At 38.0% G+C, this 20740-nt stretch overlaps 2 protein-coding genes and 1 pseudogene across 5 annotated transcripts in view; 2 read left to right on the top strand and 1 right to left on the bottom strand.

Annotated features, from left to right (window-relative positions):
* LOC113175099 (uncharacterized) overlaps positions 1–20740 on the bottom strand; it is a 192123-nt gene that overhangs the window by 111834 nt on the left and 59549 nt on the right. Inside the window, exon 7 of one of the 2 annotated variants that reach the window (XM_077793033.1) lies at positions 70–87. The exons of the other annotated variant lie outside the window; for it this stretch is intronic. Coding sequence (XP_077649159.1) covers positions 70–87 — 18 coding nt within the window. The remainder of the gene's footprint in view (positions 1–69; positions 88–20740) is intronic. 2 annotated transcript variants of the gene reach the window in all.
* Znf540 (zinc finger protein 540) overlaps positions 8447–20740 on the top strand; it is a 34211-nt gene continuing 21917 nt past the window's right edge. The window contains exons 1-2 of one of the 3 annotated variants that reach the window (XM_026379268.2): positions 8447–8821; positions 9417–9470. The gene's annotated coding sequence lies outside the window, so the exon portion shown is untranslated. Of the gene's footprint in view, positions 8822–9413; positions 9471–20740 lie in introns of all 3 variants that reach the window. The other 2 variants (XM_026379269.2, XM_026379270.2) reach the window with 2 other exon arrangements.
* Positions 18415–18936, top strand: LOC113175094 (eukaryotic translation initiation factor 4H pseudogene; annotated as a pseudogene).

The raw sequence follows: 20740 nt of genomic DNA, 5'->3' as shown, positions 1-20740 counted from the left end.
CTGTTGGTATAAGAGAATAACATTAGGTCTTAAGGCCTGAGCCCTCATGAGTGCAATTAGCACCCTTACCAGAGAAACCCTTCGCGCCTCCACTACTCTAGGATACACCAAGAAGGCATCACCTGTGAGGAAGCAGGCCCTCATCAGACATGAATCTGCCAACACCTTGATTTTGGACCTTTCAGTCTCCAGAACTGTGAGAAATGAATTACTGTTGTTCATACCCCAAAGAGTTTGTGGTATTTTGTTACAATAGCCCAAACAGACTAAAACAATGCCCTTTATTAGGTTGAGGACCTTCTTCTTCATTCCAACTTTGTTGAGTATTTTTATCATGAAGAGGATGTTGGATATTGTCAAATGTGTGTTCTGTGTCTTTGAGTTAATCAAGTTGATTTTCTCTTTATTCTGTTCATGTGGTGTGTTACATTGATTTTTGCATATTAATCCAAATTTCCATTCTTGGGTCTCCACTTATTATTCATCGTATATAGTCTGTTTTGTGTTGCTATAAGAAATACTAGAGGCTGGGGACTTTTATATAAAGAGGTTTATCTGAGTTTGGTAAATCTGGTGGCTGGAGTGTCTAAACAGTATGGTGCTGGCATCCTGGCAAGGGCCTTCTGGCTGTCTCATACAGTGGTGGAGAAACAGCAAGAAATGGAAGGAAGTGATGACACTATGAGGTAGGAAACTAGAGGGATTCAGGGATCAGGCTTGCTGTTTTTAAAACAATGTATTTTCCTCTTGGGTCCCTTGAGAACTACATTAATCTCTTCTGACTTTAGCACACCCAGTGACCTAACCACCTTCCACAGGTCCTAGCTCTCCCAACTCAACACCACCACACTAGGGACCAAGCTTCCCAGCACATGAAAATGAGACAAACTATGTCCAAATCATAATACATAGTATATAAACTTTATTTGTTGTTTGATTCAGTTTTGTGAGGATTTTGTGCCTCTTATTTTTTGTGTTTTTCTTGCTATAAGTACTTTTATTTTAAATTTTTACTCTTTTCCTTTCATTTATCAGAGATTGAACCCAGGGGTGCTTAAACACTAAGCCACATCCCCAGCTCTTTTTTATGTTTTTATTTAGAGACAGGGTCTTGCTTAAGTTGTTTAGGGTCTCAATAAGTTGCTGAGGGCTGGCTTTGATCTTCAATCCTCCTGCCTCAGTCTCCCAAGATGCTGTGGGATTACAGGCATGAGCCACTGCACTCAGCTTAAATTTTACTTTTTAATTACTTGCTATTAACACATAGAAATATAATTTATGTTTTATATTTGCATCCAGTGATCATGCTAAATTTATTCAGATAATTTTAGAATTCTTTTGTTTTTTCTGCATATACAAACCATGTCATCTGCAAATATTTCTATACATCATTTCTCCTATCTTACTGCACTGGTTTGGGCCTCCAGTATGATCTCGAATATAAGTAGTTATAGAAGATACCCTTGTTTCATTCCCTTGAGTAACCCATCAAGTATGTTACCTGAAGGTTATTTTAAAATGCTCTTTATTAGGTTGAGTCAATTTCCTTCTACACTACTTTTATTGAGAGTTTTTATGATGATAAATACTGGATTTTTCAAATGTTCTGCTGTCAAGTACGACATGATCATACTTTCCTCCTTTATTTTGTTAAAGTGGTAAATTACATTGGTTTTTGAATATTAAACAATTTTATATTCCTGGAGTAAAATCCACTTGGTCAGCACTTATTTTATTACTTGCTGAATTTGGTTATCTCTATTGTTTAAGATTTTACATCTATGAGAGATATTAGCCTGAAATGTCCAAGGTTAGTTTAAAGACATTTTTGGCATCATAAAGTTGGTTTTTCTGTTTGTAAAAATTTGTATTTTGTATTTTTAATTCCCTCAAACATTTGGAAGAATTAATGAATGAAAATATGTAGGCCTGCTTGAATCATAGAGGTTAATTTATTTATTTATTTATTTATTTATTTATTTATTTTTTAGAGGTTAATTTTTTTAAAGTAATTTTCTTTGTAGTAAAGTGATATGCTGTGTGTGTGTGTGTGTGTGTGTGTGTGTGTGTGTGTGTGTTGCTAGAGATCAAACCTAAGGATCTTGCACATGCTGGGTAAGTGCTGTGCCACTGGGTCTCATCTCCAGCCCTGGTCGTCTGTTTTTAAGCCTATCTTACTTTCCTGCAGTCACATTCTTTATGTGTGTGTTGGAGGGTAGGGACGGGCAGCCTGGAGATTTAACCCAGAGGCACTTTACCACTGAGCTACATCCTCAGCACTTTTTATTTTTTCATTTGAGACAGGGTGTCACTGTGTTGTTTATGACCTATCTGAGTTACTGAAGCTGGCCTTGAACTTGTCACCCTCCTGTCTCAGCCTCCCAAGCTGTGGGGATTACACATGTGTGCCACTCTGCTAGCTCAAAATCACCTTCTGCTCAGAGAGATGAGAAATGAACTCACCTTTCTATGCCTCCTTAATAACAAAGTTGTATTAAGTAACATTGTCACTGATCATCCTTCCAGAAGTTGTTTTAAACCTTGCTTCTATCCAGTGATCTCTACCCTCAGTTTAAGTAATATGGATTTAAAAATAATACTAAAGTTTGTTCTCATTCATACATATAAGTAAATAAATTTTCAATTAATTTCCTACAAGAGATTAAAGAGACATATCTTAGTCTATATCTTTGTGCTCCTTTAACAGAATACCACAGACTGGATAATTTGTCAAGAATAGAAACTTACTGGCTAACTGTTCAATAGTCCGGGAAGACCACTGTCAAGACGCTGGCAGGTCTGGTAATTCTGATTCCAAGATAGAGCCTGTATTATGTACTGAGATGGCCTCAGATAAAATTGCAAAGAGACAAAAAAGGAGGGGGGGCTAAATTCACTCTTTTATGAAAGCGTTAATCCTACCTGTGAGGCCAGAGCCTTCAAGGCCTAATCATCTCTCAAATGTCTGACTTATTAATACTGTTAAAATGGCAATTAAATTTGAATTTGAGTTTTAGTGGGGACAGACATTGAAATGGTAGCAAGAAAGAAAGCCTGGCAGAAGTTAAAATGATTTTTTAGTACTAGTTTATTTGAATCTCTGCAGAATTTTGTGGTAGGAAGATAGAGTTATGATGGGAATGGGTCTTTCCCCAATGTAATTATTGCTCACTTTCCAGACAGAGCACAGCCCACTATTTCCTCTACAACCTGTAGCCCAATATCAGAGCCACCAATGCCCTCTGCTTCCATCTAAAAACTGCAAAAATATTGGCTCAGAGAGAAAAGCACACTATTTTTAGAGTGGAAATCTGAATCCCTTCAGCTGCAGGGCAGAGCAGAAGGCTAGCTGGGGCACAAAGCCAGGAAACTAAACTGACTGGTCTGTCCCAGAGGAAGCTTACATCACATTCATTTAGAAGTTGCTTTGCTTTGCTTTTCCAACCTGTACTGTCCCCATGGTTTCATTTTCATTTTTTCCAGCTATGTTCATATACCATGAAATTACTGTGAAATTTATATGTGACATTTAAAAAAGTAAATTATTAGTAATAGTCTGCATATGAATATATGGATTTTAATACTTGGACTGTGGATTTTAATACTTGAATTGTTAATGTAAGTGTATTTATAGAAATTTTATATATAGAAGCTGGCACTGCAGATTTTGGAAAATCAATTTATTATGAATATCTATAAACTTTCAGTAATGTTATCAGAATATCATAAAGTTAACATAATGTTCAGATAATTTGTTATCATATGGGAAATACAATAGATTCTTCACATTATTTGAAAAAACAATTTAATATGGCTTAAGTACAGTAATATAAAAGAAAATTATTAAACTCTTTGTAACAGAGTATCTTTACAACCTTATACTAAGGAAGAGTTTCTTAAACAGAATTTCTGATATTTAAAGGAATGATAAATAGTCTTATTGGTCAAAAAGACACCATAAAGAAGGTAAAAACCAAGTCATGAACTAGAATACCACTGCAAAACTACAAGCCAAAGGTACTATCCAGAAGAGAGCAGAGACTCCAAAAGTAAATCCTACTTGTAGGAATTATACTCTAGAGTTATCTTAACACATATAAACCTTTTTTCAAAATAATTTTTTAGTTGTCAATGGACCTTTATTTTATTTTATTTATTTATATGCAGTGCTGAGAATCAATTCCAGTTCCTCACACATGCTAGGGCAAGTGCTCTGCCACTGAAGCACAACCCCAGCCCATACATATACACTTTTAAAGCACACAGAACTGTTCAAAGCAGCACCATTAGTATGGGGAGTGGGGAGGGGGTATCTGTCAAGAGTAGAATATTAAATAAAAATTAGCATGTGCACACAACCAGTAGAATACCACCCAGCAGCAAGAAAATTATCTAAACAGATTTATGAAAAAATATCCAAAACATAATCTTGGGTTTAAAAAATAGTGATAGACTGGGTTCAGACATGTACAACTGTAATCCCAGTGACTTAAAGAGGCCAAGGCAGGAGGATCATAAGTTCAAGGCCAGCCTTAGCAAATTAGGAAGGCCCTGTCTCAAAATTAAAAAAAAAAAAAAAAAAAAAAAGTGCTGGGCACAGTGATCCATGCCTGTGATCCCAGCAGCTCAGGTGGCTGAGGTAGGAGGATCACAAGTCCAAAGCCAGCCTTAGCAACATAGCAAGGCCCTTAGCATGTGAGTGAGACCCTGTCTCAAAATAAAATATAAAATGGGCTGGGGATGTGGCTCAGTGGTTCAATGACCCTGAGTTCAATCCCAGGTACCAAAAATAAAAAGGGTTAGGTGTACAGCTCAGTGGTGAAGTGCCCTTGGGTTCAATCCCCAGTACCAAAAAAAAAAAAAAAAAAAAAAAAAAGAAATAAAACAGAAGTGACAGAATACACAGAATGTCACTTCACAAAATTTCAAACACATGCAAATGTAAACTATTTGGAGAGCTATGGGAAGGTAAGTATAAGTATAAAGAGAAAATCAGAATGAGTAACACTAAGTTCAAATTATAGTTATCTTTGTGGAAAAAAGAATAGGACTGATTGGGAAAGAACATATAACAGGCTTCAATGGAATTGAATTTCTTAACCTGGTTATCAACCAGGCACAGATCTGTACAGTATAATAATTTTATCCACTAAACTCCACTTATGTTTATATGTATATTTGTGTGTAGAATTTTAAGGTAGTGTGTTCAAAATGAAATGGGGAGAAAATAATGTCAGAGCTGAAGAATTATTTTAGTGAGTTCAAGCCAAAAAATACTGTTAAAACACAAGAGTTACAAGAGTACAGAAGAATAAGAAACCCATAGAATACATTTAAAAGAACTTGATGAAGATAAAACTAGAAAATAATTAAACAGAAAATTTAAAAGGACAAATAGGACACACAACCAGTTATAAATAAGTGACCATTCTTGTCATAGAAAATACTAAAAGAAAACTTGTGTTTACAGAGTAAGTGAAGCACACATTTATTTCTCATTACACTACAAAAGGTGAAAAGACAGCAATGAGAACAAAAGCAAATGAGACAGAGATACTACAATGATTTTGAAAACTTGAGGAATTCTGATACCAAAAGGCACATGAATGACACAGGAGAGGCAATTCACTGTGTAAAACCCAAGTTCCAGGTGGGCATGATGGCACACACCTGTAATTCCAGCAACTCAGGAGCCTGAGACAGGAGGATCCCAGTTTCAAAGCCAGCCTCATCAAGGCCCTCAGGAACTGAGATCCAGTCTCAAAACTAAAAAAAAAAAAAAAAAAATGGAATGGGGGTGTGGCTGAGTGGTAAAGCACTCCTGGGTTAAAATCTCAGTACCAAAAAACAAAAAAAAACCCAAGGCCCAGAATCCACAGGAAGGGCAGTTGGTGACATGTGCCTCTGGTTGAAAGTATATACACGAACTTGTACTCCAGCCTTTCCCACTTTATTTTGCCTGCTTGTTTTGATCTCTGGATAAACTGATCTTAACAGGATATGGAGGATACACAAAGAAGGGCCAATTAAGGCACAGTTAGACAACAAACCACACTAGAAGCCTTCTGGGGCTTCTTTCCCCAGATACCAGCAACTCAAAACTTAGCCCACACAGGTGGAAGTCCTCTAAAGAAAAATTAAATGGCAAAGGGATTTGACCTCAGTGGATCTTGCAAAGAAAAGGCTAGAGCAGGACTCTTGTCAATTGACAAACACTAACCAATGATTAGAAGGAAAGACTACCTTGTATTTGAGAAAAAATCCAATATGAAAGGAACAGAGTAAGTCAAATAGGGACACGGAATTTGGTCATAAGAGAGAATACATGGAGCCATGAGAACTCCAAATAAATAATAATGAATGTAATTACAAATCAGTAATTCATATGGTTATGAATCAGACAGTAAACATACTACATAATATTTTAAAATACATAATTATATAAGGGAAAATACTGTATCCAAACAGAACAGATTGCTATGAAGATGAAAAAAAAAAAAACAGGAAAGAGTTCTAGGAAATTAACAATATAAATAATTTAAAATTTAAATACTATTGGAAGATAAAGTTAACAAAATTTCAAAAAAAAAATTCTTGAGTTAAAAAAAGAGATAAAAGAGAAAATAGGAGAGGGGCTGGGGTTGTGGCTCAGTGGTAGAGTGCTGGCCAGGCATGCATGAGGCACTAGGTTCAATCCTCATCACCACATAAAAAAAAAAAACCAAAATAATGTGTCCACCTAAAACTAAAGATACATAAATAAATAAATATTTTTTAAAAAGAGAGAAGATAGGAGAAAAACATTTAAAGGCTCAGCCCACGAAAAATTTGTATCAAATAATATACATTTCAGCAAGAAAGAGGAAGGAAGGAGGAAGGAAAATTCACAGAAAATTTAACAGCTCATAAATACAATAGTTTCTAGACTAAAAGTGCTTGCCTGGTATTCACATAAAAAACTTGAAAAACATCCACACTCAGACACAAAATTATGAAATTTCAGTACACTGGGAATATAATTTAACATTTCCAGGAGGGTTGGGAACACAAGATTACACACAAATAGGGAACAGATGACAAATCTTTTTATAAACATCAGCTACAAGATTATGAAGTAATAACTTTAAATTCTGATTTGTAGAATTCTCACTCCAGCAAAAACTACCAGTGCAATAAAGATATTTTCAGACAACTTTCAACTTAAAATATTTACATCAAAACCCTGCATTTTAGGAGAGCTGTTGTAGAGAGGCAGTCAGTAGTAATGAGAAATATGTCAAATTAGCAAGTTAGGACACAGAAATCCAAATCAGGAAAAGGGACGAATGAAGCCTTAAAGCAATTCTACAATCCAGATAGGCTATGATAAGGACTGTGAAAGAGATTCTGCAAGAACAAAAAAGTTATGGGATAAGATTTGAGCTTTCAGAAAAATTGTCGCTGAGTCTTACATATTTGTTGTAATACCTGGAAAGGGACAGTAAGAGGAACACACACACACAAAACCCACCATATACATACAAGCCAATTAAATCCAGTCAAGCGAAAAATTGTGAAAATATAATTGGCCCTGAGGCCAAAAAAATATGTACTCCGTTTATAAACAAACTATTGCTTTAACCAAACACTGTAATATAGCTGTATTTCAAAGTGGGTCTGGCAAAGAGGAGAAAGTTCAAATTTCTTGTTTTAAATGAAGCCTGAAGTTTTCTCATCATTAAACATGACGTCTTTTATTTTAACCACCAAAATGACTTATCTTAACTAAGGAGTTAAGATTTCTTATTATCTACTAGTGACTTAGGAACTTGTCGGATTCATCTAAGATTTCATATTTAAGGAAGAAACAGTAAAACACTTGTTTCTACAGAATCCTGCTTATTTCAACATTTTGGTATCCTAACACCTTGACAGTGATGACAGACCTTACTTCCTCCTTTCCAATTTTGCTTCAAATTATTTTATTTCTCTAACTGCCAGAGTCCTGAAGGCAACCTAACCAACATGGAGTTCATCAGAACGCCACACCCAGCTTCTTATAGTTACACAGTAATCCACAAGCACAGTCCCCCTGGAAAACAACCAGAAGTGCAGGCTATCAAAACCATCCCCAGGCATTCACAGATAAATATAGCCTCAGGCATGCGTCAAACTAAGCCATAACCGCAGACTCTACATCTGCGTCAGAATTGAGAATTGAGCTTAACTGCGCAACATTCTCTGCGCAGTCATTGCAGTGCATCATTCAAACAATCATACGCAAGGAGAGCCCCACGCACGTGGGGGGGGGGACAAAAAAAAAGCAACGCAGTCCAGTCTTTATGCATTCGGTTTGGTACACTATTTAACACCCTGTCTCACTAAATAATCTTGGCACCCCACAACCCTGGGGTCGGCCTCACCACCAGGATTGAGGCAGAGAACCCTCAGTCTCTGGGGAAGCGTGGGAGGCGCGGGAAGGGCGAGCATTCGCTATTGCGCGTGTGCGGTCCACGTTGCACCAACATTCCCGGCAGCCTCTGCGGCACGGCCCTGGAGAACCTGGATGCGGAGCCTATGACTGAAGAATAGCCTTGGTCTATGACTTTTCTCGGCCTTGAACTACATTTCCCAGAGGCTTCGGGCCCCTATTATATTCTGCAGCATCAGTCACGAGTTGATCTTGCAGGTCTGAGTCAGCCTGCCTGCGTCTTCGGTCGTCAGCCGCCCTCTCGCTGCGCTGAGGAGGCTCTGAAAAGGCTTCGGTCTTGGACCTGAACTGAGACTCGCACGTTGCGGACCTCCGGAACCGCTATCCTGGAGTCCTCCACTGTTTACCATGGTGAGCCCCGCATTTCTTCTGCCGTGGATTTTCTGAGAGGAATGAGTGCGGGCAGGGGCAGGTCGAGTCTGTTGACTGGGAACGAGGAGGGGAGGGCTCTGGGCTTGGCTTGGCTTGTGTGGATGGAGCCTGTGGCCACTTTACGTTTCTATTGGTTTCTAACGGATTGGCGCGGATTGGCGCGGGTTGGCGCAGGGTTGAGCTCCTGTGGCAGTAATTTGATGCAAGGGCCCTTTTGTGGCGCAGCTCATATCCAAATGCGAGATTGATTCCTATCCTTTGCTCTGAAATCAGCTGCAGAAAAAATTCCTAAGGGGAAAGTTGAAAGTGGAACCCCAGAATGAAGGTCCTCAACGAAATGTTGGGGCTTGGACTCAGGGCGGGCGGCTGGGGCACGTAGGGACAGTTCCATGGAAAAGGTTAAGGGCGGTTTTCAGCATGGCTAACCTCTGGAAAAGCATACAGGCTAGTGTTCCTCTGCGCATGCGTGTGGGAGTCGTGACGGGATGGCGGCAGAGAGTGGGTTCAAAAAAGGTCAGATAGCTCACGCATCCATTTTTTCCCCACCCGCTGGGCCTGCCATTTTCAAAAGAAGGCTGGTGAGGAGGAGAGGAGAATCATTGCTGCGTATCTGAAAATTAAATTCAAGGTGAGGTTTTGGTTACTTTTTGTTCCATTAAATCGCTTTTTGTTTTTCAGAACATGGAAACGTCTGGAATCCTTCTGAAATGTAATATATCCCTTAATCCTAAGTTTTCCTTCCACAGTGAAATCAGACCTTGGAGGGGTAGATCCCGCTCTTTCTTGGAACCACCATGTCTTTCAGATTAATTGTGTACATATCCATTTTGCAAATCTTTCAGTTTTTCCTGTTAACTCTGTTATTAAGCATTCATATGTTATAGAAATACAACTCTAGAAAATAATATTAGACTATTATTTTAGACGGTGATTCATTAAAGAAGAAAACATACTCTTAAATATATTCTTAATTTTCTGCACAGGCTTGAATTAGAAAGCAATGTAAGGGGAAGATTTGATAAATTTTAACAGTGACAAAGACTTTGCTTTTGAGACTTTTTGATTTAAGAATCTGGTGGTTTGGGCAGAGGTCTGTTTAAACAAAGGTAGACATCCAACCTACTCTAGCAGCAATCCATAGTGAGGTTTTTTTTTTTTGTTTTCTTTTTTCTTTTTTTTACTACTACTAATCAGGCAGTACGAGTTTGTTTTAGAATACACTTATGTGTGGTATATATAAGCATCAGTATGGTATAATGGCTAAGAGTATGGATGGAATACTTTGGGTAACTCCTGGGCAAGAATGCTGGCTAGATAGGTGAGCTTGAGTGGTAGTTTATTCAACCTTTCTTTGCTATAGTTTCTTAACTGTGAAAATGCTAATAATAATAATCGCACCTACCTCATAGAATTATGAGGGTTAGATGAGTTAATAGTGGAAAGTCCTTCAGACTATGTCCGATACATTCTGAATCCTCAGAAAACACTACCTGTTATTCTGATGTAATGATTCTGGGTCTTTCACCCTCAGCTTTCTGTACATCAAGGAAAAAAAATATGAAATTATTTTTGTTGGCACTCTTGGGTAAGAAAATGAAGCAAATGTTGAAGTCATGTAGAAGAGCATTTTTTTAAATTTATGTTTCTAGAAAACAACAACCCCTTGAAATTGTACAGATTGTTGAATATATCTGTTGTGTGTATATATATATATATTTTTATGTGTAAAATTTGTTCTTAAAATGGAAAATGTTAAGTTAATCAAAGTGTTATACAATAGTATGCAGCTAATAAAAATTTTTAAAGATATAGTCATAGGAAATGATTTGTATATAATGTTAAACCATATTAATAATATGAACTGTTTCTCAGGAAACTGTTAAATTACATGAGTCACATTATTCATATTGTAATTTGAAGGATTTTTTTCAAGAATTATAACTAAGCTGGTTGTTTAATGGAGAAAAGATAAAGTAAAGCCATTTTTATTGATTTGGTACCAAACACATTAATGTTTCATTTGCATACATTCACTTAACTGTGACTGAAATTTTTGCCTACCTAAATTTTGAACATTCACAGATAATATTGATACGAGAAGTGTCTCATTACATTAATGTGATATAGCAAAAATGTTCAAGAACAGTGAGATGCTTATTTCAGTTCCTTGATTTCCTGGTTATTTGCACCCATATTGTGGACTTGTTTACTCTAGTTGTCTTAATGAGCAAAAAGCATGTAGAAAGAATCACATTAATTAATTCAAAGGAGACAGAGGACTGCAAGTTAGTTGTAGGTTTTATTTTACCTTTGTGCATATGAAAAGGAAACACCAATAATCCTAATTTGATTTGAAAAGTCTTCCAAATATCTAAAACCTTTTTAGATGTTAGAGATGTCAATGCCAAGATAGCAATTAATAGAACAGCCTTTCAAAATTACTTCATGTTTTTGAGATTTCCAATTATTCTCACAAGTTAAGTGTGGTGGCACACACCTGTAATTCCAGTGACTTGGCTGAGGCAGGAGGATCACAAGTTCAAGGCCAGCCTGGACAGCTTGTGAGACCCTGTCTCAAAATAAAAGGACTGCAGATGTAGCTCAGTGGTAAAGCACTCCAGGTTCAGTCCCTAGGATAAAAGAAAAAAACAAATACTCTCAGATTTTAGCAATATAATCTCTGAAATCCAAGTGTCTTACAAAAACTCTCTAATAAAAACAACTCAAAAGGGATTGGGGTTGTGGCTTAGAGATATAGAACACTCACCTAGCATAATAAAGAAAATTGTGTCCACTTTTGACTAAAAAATAAGTTTGTTTGTTTGAGAGAGAGAGAATTTTAATATTTATTTTTTAGTTTTCGGCGGACACAACATCTTTGTTTGTGGTGCTGAGGATCGAACCCGGACCGCACGAATGCCAGGCGAGCACGCTACCACTTGAGCCACATCCCCGGCCCAATAAGTATTTTTTTAAAAAGACAATTCAAATAACAGAGTTTTAATAATAGAAATAAAACGAATAAGGAGCTGGGGTTGTGACTCAGTGGCAGAGCACTTGCGTTGCACATGTGAGGCCCTGGGTTCGATCCTCAGCATTACATAAAAATAAACAAAATAAAGATATCAAAAAAAATTTTTTAAAAGAATAAGATAGTAATAGCTATAATTATTCACATACCCTGTTTCAGACAGGGTAATAAGATTAAGCCTTTATGTTGGGCAATGTGGTACCCCTGGACAAGGAGACTGAGACAGAAGGATTGCAAGCCTTCATTAACTCCTTCTGTGCCATTTTATCACATCAGAATTTTTTTTTTCCCTGATGCTTGTCTTGCTATGTTGCCCAGGCTGGCCTTGAACTCCTAACCTCAAGCAGTCCTCCTGCCTTAGCCTCCTAAGTAGCTGAAACTACAAGAACTCACCACCATGTTGGGAATCACATCAGGATTTTTTTTTTTTCCTGGTACCAGGAATTGAACTCAGGGATATTCAACCACTGAGCCACATCCCCAGCCCTATTTTGTATTTTACTTAGAGACAGGGTCTCACTGAGTTGCTTAGCGCCTTGCTTTTGCTGAGGCTGGCTGTGAACTCACAATCCTTCTGTCTTAGCCTCTAAGTTATCTTTTTTCCTAAGAGAACTACATTCTCAGGTTGGATTTATGGCTCAGAGGTATAGCACTTGCCTAGCACATTCGAGGGTTTGATCCTCAGCACCACATAAAAACGTAAAATAAAACTATTGTATCCAACTAAAAAATAAATATAAAAAAGAACTATATTTTCCAAACTTAGCTCTAAAATTCATATATTAGTATTATTAGTCATGATTGTAAATATAGAAAACCTCAAGTACCAAAAGAACTCTTAGGATTAATAAGTGGGTTTAGCAGGAGCACAGGCTACAAGCTCATATATAAAGGTTATCATTTTTCTATATACCAGTAATGAACATTTAAAAGTTAAAGTTTTTAAAATGTACCATTTTCAGCCGGGCACCATGGCCCGTGCTTATAATCCCAGCAGCTTGGGAGGCTGAGGCAGGAGAAATGTGAGTTCAAAGCCAGCCTCAACAACTTAGTGAGGCCCTAAGCAACTCAGCAAGACCTTATCTTTACATAAAAAAAATAATAATAAAAAAAAAAGGATGGGGCTGAGGTTGTGGCTCACAGAGTGCTTGCCTAGAAAGTATGGGGCACTGGGTTCAATTCTCAGCACACATAAGTAAGAAAATAAGTAAAATAAAAGCCATCAAAAACTAAAAAAAAAAAAAAAAAAAAAAAAAGGTTTTTTTTTTTTTTTTTAAGGGCTGGGGATGTGGCTCAGTTGTTAAGTGCCCTGTGTTCAATCCCTGGTACCAAAAAAAAAAAAAAAAAAGTACCATTTTTAATAACAATCCAAGAAGTGAAGTATTCAGAGATAAATCTAACAAAATTAGAAAACTACAAACACTGATGAAAGAAATAAATGTACTCATGTATTCATACATAGATTTTTGTACATGAATTAGAAAATTAATACTAACACAATATCTATTTGATCTATACATTCAGGTCAGTCCCATCCAAAATGACAACTTTTTCATAGATATCAACAAGCTGATTCTAAAATTTTATGGAAAGGAAAAAGAACCAAAATAGCTAATATAATTCTAAAAGGATTCTGGGGGCTTCACTTTACTCTATTTCAAGACAATATAAAACCACGATAATCAAGTGCTGTAGTTTTGATCTGGTTTGTCCCTCAAGGGCCCCTGTGTTAAAGGCTTGGTCAAAGCTTGTCACTATTGGGAAATAGTGGAAACTTAAATGGTGGGGCCTAATGGGAGGTTTTATGTCATTGGGACTGTGTCCTCAAAGGGGACTGCTGAATCCCCAAACCCTTCCTCTTCCTCTCTTTTTGCATCCTCCTCATGAGGGAGCAGCTTTGCTCTACCACATGCCCCACCATAATATGCCTCACCAGAGGCCCCCAAACAATGAGCCCAACTGACCATGGACTGAAACCTCCCAAACTTTGAGCCAAAATAAGCATTTTATAAGTCAATTATCTCAGGTATTTGTTATCATAACAGAAAGCTAAAACATCAACGCAGTGTAGTACAGGTGAGAGAATAATTCCAGATTAAAATAGGCTGGAGCCAGGTGCAATGGCACATGCCTGTCATCTCAGCAGCTGGGGAAGCTGAGCAGGAGGATGGTAACTTCTAAGCCAGCCTCAGCTCAGCAAAAGCAAGGTACTAAGCAACTCAGTGAGACCCTGTCTCTAAATAAAATACAAAAATAAAGCTGGGGATGTGGCTCAGTGTTTGGGTACCCCTGAGTTCAATCCCCAATCCCAGGTACCAAAAAAAGAAAAAAAAAGGTCTGGAGAACCCAGAAATAGACTCACATGTAATTTTTAACACTGATACAAAGGTAATTCAGTGGGAAAAGGACAGTCTTTTCAACAAACAGTGCTACAATAATCGAACATCCATATGCAAAAAGAAAACAAAAATCTTGGCATACTCTTCACCCTTTATCAAAATAATAATAGCAACAATAATAATCTCAAAATGGATTATAGACTTTAATGTAAAACATAAAACTCTGAAACTTCTAGAAGACAGAAAAAAATTATGTATAAATTTTATTTGGCATTGTCAGGTATTTTGTACAATATCCATTAGTTTAGATTTATCTAATATTTTCTCATACCTAGATGGCCCTGCCTGTACCAATTATTACTGGGATGCATTCATCATGATTTTCTATCTTCCTCATTCCTTCTGCATACATCAATTGGAATTCATCTGAAAGGAACTTTTGTTTGTTCCTTCTCCCCCAATTCTTTATTCAATCATATCTTTAAAAAAGAATTTAAAAGGTATGATGATTAAAAGGAAAAATTTACTAGAGGGTCTCAACAGAAGATTTAAATTTGTAGAGGAAAAAAACCAATAAACTTGAGAATGGACTAATACAGCCTACACTCGAGCCTATAAAAAAAAAAAAAAGACTCTTAAGAAGTCTCAGAGAAATGTATATGTATATGTGGAATGCTATTAAGTGTGTGTGTGTGTATACATATATATATAAAATGACCATACCATAAAGAGAGGAGAGAGGAAAAAGGCTGAAAAAAAAAAAAGAATAATGGCTAAAAACATAATTTTGATGAAAAACTCATCACCTGTCAGAGAAGCAAGTGAAATTAAACCTGTCCTCCTTTTTGAGTCAGGATCTTGCTGCATTGCCCAGACTGCCTCTGGCTCCAGAGTAGCTCAGATTATACGTGTTATCCCTTCACCTGGCTAAGGAAGGCAGTGGGATGACCTGTTAAAAGTGCTAAAGAGAAAACTCAATAAGGAGTTTTTAAAGGAAAGCCATCTTTCAAAACTTTTTGGAGATGGACAAAGGCTGAGTGAATTACTAGCAGAACTGCCTAACAAATTCTAAAGGAAGTTCTTCAGACTTAAAGGAAGTTAAAACAAGACAGTGCGATAGGATGAAAAAAATACCCCAAGGAATGACTACTCTTGGAACATGTGAATGTTTATCTTAAGTGATAAACAGGTTGTGGAAAGAAAAAGACACAGGAAGATAGTAAGAACAAAAGAGAAAGGCAAACAGATGATACTAGAAGCAGAGGAGAACTGAAGTTGTGATGTGAGACCATTAGCCAAGGAATGAGATGGTATCTAGAAGCCAAGAAAGGTGGTAAAACAATATCACCTGGTGAGACCCATCTAAGAGCAGGTCTGTATGAGAGTATATTTCTGTTATTTTAATTTGTTATTACTAGCAATAGGAAATCAGTATAAAGTAATTACAGGAATACAGACAAGATATGCCTGTAAAGATAATTATGTCGATAAATATAAAAAAATACTTTTTACTCTTTTCCTTCAACTGAGGTTGTTTTTATCTGGGGTTGAGGGAGCAGGTACTGGGATTGAACTCAGGGGCACTTAGCCACATCCCCAGCCCTATTTTGTTTTTTTTTTTTTTTTTGAGACAGGGTCTCACTGAGTTTCTTGGTGCCTCCCTTTTGCTGAGGCTGGCTTTGAATTCCTGCCTCGGCCTCCCCAGGCACTGGATTATGGGTGTGCACCACAGTGTCCTGCTTCAACTGAGTTTTTAAAAGTATATAGCACCAAACAATTACAAAATTATATTTTGGTGCTTATAACACAAAGATATAATAACACGAACACTAGCACAAAGAGCAAAATAAAGTGGAAACAAATGATTGAAGCAAAAGTGACACAAAGAGTAGAAGAAAACCAATTAAAGCAAAACTTAAGTTTCTTGAATAATCAACAAAATGGACAAACGTTTAGCTCAACATAACTTCCTAAAAATGTTGAGGATTTTTGTGTCTATATTTATAAGGGATATTAGGATATTAGACTGACCAAGAAAAACAAGCAAAGTACTAAAGACAGGAATAAAAAAGGGAACATTTCTCATCTCTAAATATCTTATAAAATAAAAAGTGTAGATTATAATGGTATATTATAAATGACTGCAACTAGGCACTGGGGTTATAGCTTAGTGGTAGAACATTTGCCTTGCATGTATGAGACACTGGGTTCCATCCTAAGCACCACATAAAAATAAATAAAGTAAAATAAAGTATTTTGTCCATGTACAACTATTATAAAATAAAATACTTGGACAAGAAATAACAAAGAAATAAATGAGTGCAAATAGATTAGACAACTATTAGATGATACAAGTAAATTTCTAGAAGGATACAAATTACCAAAAAGAAGAAGAAATTATTAAAAAATACAAAATCTGAATGGACTTTTTTAAGAGATGGATTTTTAATTTAAAACTTTCTCGCTAAGTTAACGTCAGACTTATATAGCTGCACTGTGGAATCTTACCAAACATTTAAGAAATAATTCTCATCCTTCACAGACTTTTATACAAAATAGGGGAGTAAATACTTCCAAACCATCTGTGAATCCATTATTACACAGCTATAAAAGCCTGATAAAGACAGTAGAAGAAAAGAATACCATAGACCAATATCCCTTGTGAATATAAGACAAACATCCTCCATATTTTTAGGAAGTTACATTGAGCGGCACAAAAAAAAATGACCAATGGGATTTATCCCTGCAATATAGGATTGGTTTAACACCCTAAAAATCAATTCTGTCAACAGAAAAAGCAAAACCACATTATCATCTCAGTAACTACCAAAAAAGTGGGTGTGTGCCACAGTGTCCGGCTTCAACTGAGTTTTATTTCTTTGTTATTTCTTGTCTGATTTGCATCTTCTTTTTAAAAATATTTTATTTTATAAAAAAGTATTTGGCGTAAGGTTAACATTTATTCATGGGGGGAAAATCTCAGGTCTGAATAAAAGGGAATTTCCTTTAACATTATGCTTTACCTTTAGGTTCAGGAATAAGAATGTTTGCTCTTACCAAGTTTCTTCAGACTTTTGGGGAAAAAAAAAATTAAATCATCCAGACTGGGAAGAAAGAACTGAAATTGTCTATATTATATGGACTCATAATCATGTATATAGAAAATATTTAACTAATATAAGACATACTAGAAGTAGTCAAAAAGGTCACATACAAGATCTATATATAAATACTAATTGTATTTCTGTGTATTAGCAAGGAACAATGTAAAAATGAAACTAAAATAATTTTCACGTGCATATCTAAAGGAAAAAATTAAATGCAAGATATATAAACCAAAGTACCGTAAAAAATTGCTAGAATTAAATCAAAGAGCTAAATAAATGTTGAGACATCCCCCATTCTCTATTGAAAGAGTGAATAACAATATCATTAAGATGGCAGTACTTGAATTCTTAGTGGCTTGGGAGGCTAAGGCAGGAGGATCGCAAGTTCAAAGCCAGCCGCAGCAAAAGCAAGGTACTAAGCAACTAAGTGAGACCCTGTCTCTAAATAAAATACAAAATACAGGGGCTGGGGTTGTGGCTCAGTGGTAGAGCCCTTGCCTAGCTTGCGCGAAGCCCTGGGTTCGATCCTGACAAAACATAAAAATATAAATAAACAAAATAAAGGTATTGTGTGCAACTAAAAAACTAAACATTAAAAAATAATAATAATACAAAATAGAGCTGGGGATGTGGTTCTGTGGTAGAATTCCCCGGTCAATCCCCAGGCCCTCACCGTGTGTGTGTGTGTGTGTGTGTGTGTGTGTGTTATATATATATATATATTTTTTTTTTTTTTAAAGATGGCTATACTATCTAAAATGATTTCAGGATTAAGCACCATCCCATCAAAATCCCAGGTTTTTTTTTTCCTTCAGAAAACAGTAAACTAACCCTAAAATCATATGGTTATGCAAAAGACCGAGAGTAGGCAAAGCCGTTTTTTTAAAAAAGAGGAAGAGAGCTGCCTAGCATGCAAGGGGCCCTGAATTTGATTCCCAGCACCCCACGCACCCACCCATCCACACACCCACACACACACAGAACAAAAGAGGAGTCATACCTCGATTTCAAAGCTTAATAGACTCAAATACCTACGACGTTCCGGCCTACAGCAGCTCCCGCAGCGCACAGGGTCCTGCGGCAATTCGCGTGGCCATGGTTGCTGAAGCTAAGAAGGAGCTGCCCACGGAGTCCTCCTACCCAGCACATGTAGAAAATCTACCTTTTAAGACAGTTGAGGGTGACATAGATGCTATCTCTAAGGATCTCGGCTTAGGGAATGTGGCTAGTGGGAGACACGCAGATTTAAAGGATTCTGCTACGTAGAATTCGATGTCGCGAGTCCGTGTCCTCACGTACCGCGGCGCACTGGTGGGTGCTCCGTCACTTCATGTGGGCAATGCAGAAAGCAGAAACAAGGTAAAGATGGCTTTGGATTTAGGAAAGGTGGACCAGATGGCAGAGGAATGGGTGGCTCTCCGTAATCTGGAGATGGCTGGGATTCCCGGGATGACATCAATTCCGGTTTCAGGGATGACGTGAAGGCCCGTGTGACCCGTGAGCGGGCCCTCCAATGGGGAGCCGCTTCAGAGATGACCCTCTTCAAATTCCAACGTGGATTTCAGAGAACCAACGGAAGAGGAAAGCTCGCAGATACCGCGATACCCCTCAATCTAATCGTCCAGTCCCAACTCCGCCATCCTCAGGGTAGCCAAGCCCAGAGAGGGAGGTGGTCAGGAGGAAACGGGGCTGGGGGGGGGGGGGTTAGAGTAGGACCACAGCCTGGTGGCCTGGACCGGCCACCCCGCAGTCACCATTCCCGCACCTGAGGTGGTTCTTCTTAAAACGGAAACATGGAGCTGGTGACGCCTATGGGCTGTGAACATCTTGGCTTCGCTCTCTCTGGTGTCTGTTAGGTGCCCCTCCCCACCCCATTCTTACCATCCCCCTCCTGGCCTTTCTTCCTGCACCTTGTTTTCATTGATTTTAAATATATATATATATATATATATATATATATATATATATATATATATATATATATATATATATATATATATATATATATATATATATTACATTTCTTTAGTTGTAGATGCACCTGATGCCTTTATTTTGTTTATTAGGTATTTTTTTTACTATGGTGCTGGGGATCGAACCCAGTGCTTCACGCGTGCTAGCCAAGTACTCTACCACTGAGCCCCAGCCTGCCTGGTTTTCCTCCCAGCACACGGGGATCTGCAGGAGGACGGCCGCGCCATGTTGGAGTGTCCACCAAGCGGCCGGTTCACAGTTTTCCTTCGCTTCCTCTTTTTACTTTAGACACACTGGCCAGACTCCGGGCACTCCCTTTGATTTGTCTCGGTGATTCTCTTCCGACCTGTGCGCTGAGTTCCGTGTTGCCTCAGTGCTTCTCTTCCGACCTGCGCGCTGAGTTCCGTGTTGCTATGGCTTCCGGAATAGAGCGGAAGTTGCTGGCAGATTTACCAGCATCCAAAACAAAAATTGGCACCTTGTTTTAAAACAAGGGGGAAAAAATTGCTGAACCCTGCAGATTCCTTCCTGTTCCTATTTAAAAGTCTCACCATCACCCTTCCCAGATGGACTGTCCAGTCCAAAGAGGCTCATCACAGCGGAAGCCCAAAGAGGAGTAGTGGGAAGGCTGGTGGGCGCCGAGGTGATAGCGATCTGTGTGTTCACTGAGTTTTGCTACCGCTCCTTCAAGACCATAGCAGAGTAGTCCTTCCTGGCCCTGGTGGAGCGGGCAGCCAACTAACACGTTTCCTCCAGGTGGAGGCACTAAGCTGGGCTAGTGTCACAATGTGCTGAGGTGACTTTTCCCCGCCTCCGCGTGGTGTTTCCCCTTCTGCCGTGTGTCCATCTGTCCCCTAGTAGAAATAACATGTTGAGAGGCTCTGCTTCCCACCTTCCTGTGAATTCAGAGTGAAAATGGGCCTAGAATCCAGTACTTCATTTGCATAGCTGTCAAAACCTGTAATAACTGTAGGTAATTATAAATGTCTAGGTTTGCTGTTGAGTCTTTGGGACAGTATTGTTCCATGTTCAATGTTTAGCACTCTCCTGGGGGTAAGGTGTTAGACGACAGCATTTGAGATTGAACATCTGCGTATGAACAGAGGGAATATTTTTTAGCTTCTCCACTCTGGGGAGGAGAGGGGCCAGGAAGGCTCGGGCCTCAGGGCTGCCTGGCCTTCACTGTAGCATTGTTAGGTGGTGGTTCCCAGATAGTTGTAGTCCTGGGTTACCTCAGCAATATACTGAACTCTCTCTCCTTCCTTCTGCCTGTTATTTTCTCTGCTTCTGAGATAGCATTTTTGTCACACTAATACTTAAACCCTAAATATGAAAAGGTAAAGAATCAAACAGATTCATTAAATAAAAGAAAAGAATGGAATTCAGATCACTTAACACATTCAGCTATATGACAAAAAGTAAATGGATATGGTATTTTGTGAATGAT

Source organism: Urocitellus parryii, chromosome 15 (assembly GCF_045843805.1).
Source record: "Urocitellus parryii isolate mUroPar1 chromosome 15, mUroPar1.hap1, whole genome shotgun sequence".
NCBI lineage: Eukaryota > Metazoa > Chordata > Mammalia > Rodentia > Sciuridae > Urocitellus > Urocitellus parryii.
The sequence above is the reverse complement of the archived record's forward strand: the minus strand, read 5'-3'. Positions and strand labels throughout refer to the sequence as shown.